At 40.7% G+C, this 5,858-nt stretch overlaps 1 protein-coding gene across 2 annotated transcripts; it reads left to right on the top strand.

Moving 5' to 3' along the window:
- Nucleotides 1-5,316, top strand: PDP2 (pyruvate dehyrogenase phosphatase catalytic subunit 2). Of its 2 annotated transcripts, none has more exons than XM_026036511.1 (2): nucleotides 1-59; nucleotides 1,357-5,316. In XM_026036511.1, exon 2 carries the CDS (start codon nucleotides 1,413-1,415, stop codon nucleotides 3,015-3,017), a length of 1,605 nt encoding a protein of 534 aa, XP_025892296.1. In that variant the 5' UTR covers nucleotides 1-59; nucleotides 1,357-1,412; the 3' UTR covers nucleotides 3,018-5,316. The 2 variants fall into 2 exon arrangements, with proteins under 2 accessions (XP_025892296.1, XP_025892295.1); XM_026036510.1 differs by lacking the exon at nucleotides 1-59 and adding an exon at nucleotides 132-1,170.
- The last annotated feature ends 542 nt before the right edge of the window (nucleotides 5,317-5,858 follow it).

Below are 5,858 nucleotides of genomic sequence, written 5' to 3'. Positions count from 1 at the left end.
TCTCCGGGAGCGATTCTGGCGGCGCCCGTTGCAGAATAGCTTGTCCAGCCTTTATCTCGGTAAGCGTGGCTGCTGCCATTTGGATATCCCTTGTATACACTATACACCGCATTGCTTTTGTTTTCCGAGTGGGATTGCAGTGAAGTCCTTGGGTTGTATCAGCATGCCTTTTGCTTAGACTTGTTGAGGTTTGTTTTTAGCTTTTTCTCATTTTTCCTTTTAAACAATTTTTATGCAACTGGCTTGAGCTTATGTTTGTGTGTTCCCCCCACTAAAAAGCCAATACTGCAGTAGGATGTAGCCAGTTTGAGCTGAAGTGGACAGTGCTACAGGCAGCTGGGAAGTGGGGGTTCATACAAAGCTGAACTGTTCTGATGGGTTGCTGGTTTGACTTTGAATTTACAGCACTGCAAATGTTGTAATTTTTTTAAACCTTAAGTCAAAATTTTGTTCTGAAATGAGCACCTAGTTGTGTTTCTGTTCTAGCACTTAGTTTCTCCTCGTCAGAACAGCTGAAGAACTTGATGTTGGCTGCCCCCAAGCTCCAGCACTGTTGTCTAGCTGGCAGCAGAGCTCTTGGCAGGGTTCATGGCTCCTTTTTGTTCTTATTGTGCTTCAGATAAAAATGCCCTACCGAAAGACTGTAGAAGTCATCAATGCAGCTGCTGTAGCTTTCACCAGAGCACGATGCTTTGCAATAAATACGTTAACCAGCTGTAGAATCTCACATTGGTTGTGTAAAAATCTTACCTGACTAAAGGTAGGCTAAGATCTTGAAGGTACGTCAGGCTCAAGCTTGTAAGCTGGAATGGAATTGGAAAGGAAGGCTGGCTTGCTGTAGATGGGAGTGAGGATTGTTGCAATTTATACAAATCATTAACTTGTCTACCATGTCTTTTTCTCTAGAGTTTTGAGTACTAAGTTTTACAACATGGAAAAGCAGACCTGAGGATTTATTTTTTTTATTTTTTTTTATTTTTTTTTTTTGGAATTTACTCAGACTGCTTGTTTTGTGTCTTGAGATGGGGTTTTCTACAGAAGAGTTGGCAATTGCATTTCGTGTGATGTTGGAACTTCTTAGCTTTGCTAAGGAAAAATATGAGGAAAAAGAAGCTTGACAAATACAAGTCAGCTCTTCTGATGAGTGAACTGGGGAGAGACAATCGTATTGTAAGTTAAATTCATCACAGTCACAACTAAATGATGGAAATTGTGTCCTTTTTATAATGCCCTTACCCAAGCATTCTCTTACAGAAAAAGCTATAAACATTTCTGTGAGCTATTGAGTTGCTTTTGCATTGCTAAACTTCTTGTGAATTCTTTAAGTTTTACACCTTTCCTATTTTCATGTTTCAGGTTGTAAGGGCATTCTGCACTACTGAAAGAAGTTACTCCTGTTTGTGGAGTGACTTATGATGTCAAGAACTGTATCGTCCTGGATTCTGAGCTCAGCAAGGAGCAGCATTGTCCTACAAGGCAAGGGACGTTTGTACTCCAGATGCATCACAGCTAGAAACGAGACAAAATGGAAGCTTGTTTTCTGTGGAACACGCCAATTCCCTACTGGAAGCTGGAGCTTAGATAATGCTCTCTTCTTGAGAAAAGCTTTCAGACACACTTCCACCGAAGAAGAACAATTCTCCTTTCAGTTGTCTCCATCACAAATTAATGAGGTACTCAGGGCAGGGGAATTATCCCACAAAATACTGGGCTTGCATGGTAAAAATGCGAGCTCTGTGCTGAAGTTTGAAAGTAACCAGCTGGCGTCGAACACGCCAATTGAAGACCGCAGAAGCGCAGCCACCTGCTTGCAGAGCAGGGGGATGATGTTCGGGGTGTTTGACGGTCACGCGGGCTCCGCGTGCGCGCAGGCCGTGAGCGAGAGGCTGCTCCACTACATCGCCGTCTCTCTCCTCTCTCGGCAAACCTTGGAGGAGATGGAGCTTGCTGTGGAGAGCATGAAACCCATTCTGCCTGTGCTGCAGCTACACAAGCACCCAAATGATGTCGAGTATCGTGAAATAACTTCACAATATTTTGAGAGCCTCCGGGTTTACTGGCAACATTTGCTGGACCTAGACACTGAGCCAGGGTTTAGTTTAGAAGAAGCCATGATATGTGCCTTCAAAAGGCTGGACTCAGACATATCGCTAGAAGTTCAGGCTCCCCAGGAAAGTGAATTGATGAGAAATATTGCCCTTCAAGTGGCTTTCTCTGGTGCCACAGCCTGTGTGGCTCACATAGATGGAGTTCACTTACATGTTGCGAATGCTGGTGATTGCAGAGCAATTTTAGGAGTATGTGAAGAAGATGGAACGTGGTCTACTCTTCCTTTAACTCGAGACCACAATGCCTATGATGAATCTGAAATTAAAAGATTGAAGAGAGAACATCCAAAGTCTGAGGAGAAAACTCTACTTGTGAATGACAGATTACTGGGGATTCTCATGCCCTCCAGAGCTTTTGGAGATGTCCAATTAAAATGGAGTAAAGAATTGCAACAGAGTGTTCTGGAGAATAGCTGTGATGCTGAGGCTCTGAATATTTATCAGTATGTTCCTCCAAACTACCACACACCCCCTTATTTAACTGCAGAGCCTGAAGTCACATATCACAAATTAAGAGGCAAGGATAAGTTTCTGGTTATTGCTTCAGATGGACTATGGGAGATGCTAAGCAATGAGATGGTCGTAAAGCTTGTTGCTGGACACCTTGCAGAGTTTAACATGCAGAAACCGCAGCTAGCTTTTGAGAAACCGATTAATTTGGGTTATATGCACAACTTGCTGCTTCAGAGGAAAAGCAGAGGCACTGGCTCGCTTGACCAGAACATAGCTACTCACTTAATACGCCATGCAATTGGAAGTAATGAGTACGGAGAGGTGGACCAAGAGAAGCTTGCTGCAATGCTGGCGCTGCCTGAAGACCTTGCAAGAATGTACAGAGATGATATCACAGTAACTGTGGTGTATTTTAATTCAGACACAATTGAAAATTATTACAAAAACAGTGAATAGAGACTTGCACTACTGCAGTTCTATAACACTGGCTAAATTTGATGCTGGATATCATTGCTGTTTGTTTTCCCTGATCTTTCCCGGGTCAGTCAGTCAGGCTGGTGCCAGTGTCATTGTTCAGAAGTTACAGACCAGTCTTGATAACAGATTTCTAGAAGTCACTTTGGTGAAAGTTCCATGGGTTTCCAGGTCTGTTCATACTGAGGAGAAAATGTTTTGATAAAAGTTCACTGAAATACAATTGAAATAAAGATTACCAACCCAGTACTCATTCCATGGGAGTGACTAGTAAAACTTTCCAAGAGAACAAATGGGAGACAAATTTCGCTGGAACTGGTACAATTTGGCAGGGAGATGGATAGTAGCTGCCGCTGCCTCAAGTACAAGAAACGCTTTGCTCTTGTGCAAAATGAGTAGCCTGCTATTGAAACACTGTAACTGAAATTGAAAAATAAATAATTTCCCAAACTACTATTTGACAGTGTCAGATACTTCAAAAAATTGCTTTGGGTATGTGAAGCTTAACTAAAGAAGGCTCTTGAGACAGCCTTGGGACTTGTCAAACGCTTTCTCCTAGTGTCATATTCTACAGCTGCTGTAGAAACAAAAGCATATTTTGAGGAACTCTTTTTGAAAGTATGAATGCACGTTCTCTTAATTGTGTGTGTGTTTGGACATGTATGACAATTTATAGGTCAAAGGAACTTGACGACCTTCACAGTTCCTTCTTTAGAAGTATCTGTTCCTAATATAGTAAATACCTAATGCCATCAATCAAGAATAGTTGACTTCGAGCATCTAACTTGTTTAAAGAACATAGGCTTTAAGTACTGGCTTGTGAACTGTTGCACATCAAATCTGTCAACTTTCACTTTAAAAATGCTTTACATACCCAGGACTGCATTAAGTGTAAATGCAGTAATACATAGGGCACCTTTGTCCCTGGCTTTCACTTTCAAGGGATAATTGGTAGAGCTGGTATTTCACCAAAATGCTTCATCCTTTTTGCCTTTACTCTTTGCTTTTGGACATGAGCTTGCCTCTATAGGTTTGGATAGTTATTTTCTGCAGTTCTAATCCCAGAAAATGTACTTGTTGGTATTTTAAGTGTTGTTTTGTTTTGTACTTGGCTTTCTAGAGTGCCTATCAAGAGCTTGGAGATGAGCTGTTTTCTGAAGTTTCTCGTGCAGTGTTGCCGTGTTCTCCAGTGACTCTTTTCCTTGTTTGTGCACAGCAGTAATTGTTGCCCATAAGAGTGTGTGTACTGGGAATAGAGGCCTGTTTACAGCTGTTGCTACCAAGTAAGCACCTGTGTGGGTGAAGCAAAGCTGCTATATGTAAGATGACTTTGCTCTGAATTCCACTTTTTTTTAATGCATTCTGTCATTCAGCTAATGGAAAAAGTACTTCAATTTCCATTATAATATTTTTTAAGAATTTGAGATCTTAGGCCTAAGGGCCTGAACCAGTAGTACTTCTGGGCTTGGGGCTTTTTGTATACTTCCCCCTGATAAAGCTCTTGGTGCTTTTTCAAGCATTTAAATAATCATGCATTTGACTACGCAGAATATTTCTTTAATTCAGTGTTAAACCTATGATCACCCCATGCATCGTTACGTACTTTGTCCTTTTCCATTTCTCCCATTGCAACATCTGTAAATTCAAAAGTAACTTTGAGCAATGGAAAAGCCTTTGCATGAGAAAGCGTTCTACTCCATAAGACAGCTCTACTAGGTGCTCCGTACAGTGCTGGTAGGTTGCTCTGCTGCAGCCTGCTCCAGTGTGTGCTAAGGGCAGGTAGCACTGTGCTTTCAGGCTGGATCCATACCCACGGATAACAGCCAAATGGAGGAGCCCAGTAGTGAAGCCTCTGTTGTCTTTGGAAAGAGTCACTATTGCTCTAAGTTATGCCTACATACACTGTTATATTTACACTGTTATTGTAACTGCAAATTGATAATGATTGTTTAAAGGAATGTATTTGACAGTAAGAAGTGTACTGCTAATTCCCAGTTTTGCTCAGTTTAACATGCAGCACCATAATTAGCCTACTGTGGAAAGAGATAACATTAAACTAATTACTGTGTTTTAAAAAAGAACACAAATCACGGATTTAGCTCCCTGACATTTCGTTGCAGGCCGGCAGTGATCTGTCCTTACTTATGGTTATAATGATTCTGTCCGGTTGAATCGGATCATAAGACTTTCTCATCTGTAATGGCAAAAACAGCCGGTGGGCATTACCAGCCTAGCAAGCTTAGAGTGCTGTGACTTGAAGCTGCAAGAACAACATTTAAATGAGTGAACTTAATATGTTAATTTGCTCCTGTAAATGTACAATATAAAGATCTGATAGCACTTTTAGATGTAAATCCTGTGAAATCCTAAGTACTTGTTCCAATGAGTCAGTCTTTCCTTCCTGCTGTCCGTCCTCCCTTCCCCCCCAATATTGGAGAAACTGCAATCAAAAAGTCACCCCTGTCTCCCAAATGTGAGTGCTAAGTAGCCCCAGATGTGCCTCAACTCTAAGCAGAAAATTTGAGGTTAAGTGTTGGTGTAGGTTCTACAAAAATACCATTTTCTTCCTTAATATTTAATTCTTGGGTTGAGCTACAACTTTGTCACTTTGTTTTTTTTCCAGGACTCTTGTTTCATGTTCCTAAATGGTTATATTTATTTGTACTTAAGTCTTCAGCCTTCATTTTGTATTTATTTTTTCTAATTTTGTTGCAAGTAATGAAGGGGATCATTGTTTTGTAAACAAAAAATATTCATTCTATACTTAATAAAAATAATTCTTAAAATTTAAAAGAATTGAAGTATTAATGATCCAGTTACTAT

Source organism: Nothoprocta perdicaria, unplaced genomic scaffold, assembly GCF_003342845.1.
Source record: "Nothoprocta perdicaria isolate Ctin4 unplaced genomic scaffold, notPer1 scaffold_18, whole genome shotgun sequence".
Lineage (NCBI taxonomy): Eukaryota > Metazoa > Chordata > Aves > Tinamiformes > Tinamidae > Nothoprocta > Nothoprocta perdicaria.
This window is presented reverse-complemented; position numbering and strand designations above follow the sequence as displayed.

What these genes read in the sequence shown, in the direction of transcription:
- PDP2 (XM_026036511.1), top strand. Translation starts at nt 1,413, where the DNA reads ATGATGTCAAGAACTGTATCGTCCTGGATTCTGAGCTCAGCAAGGAGC.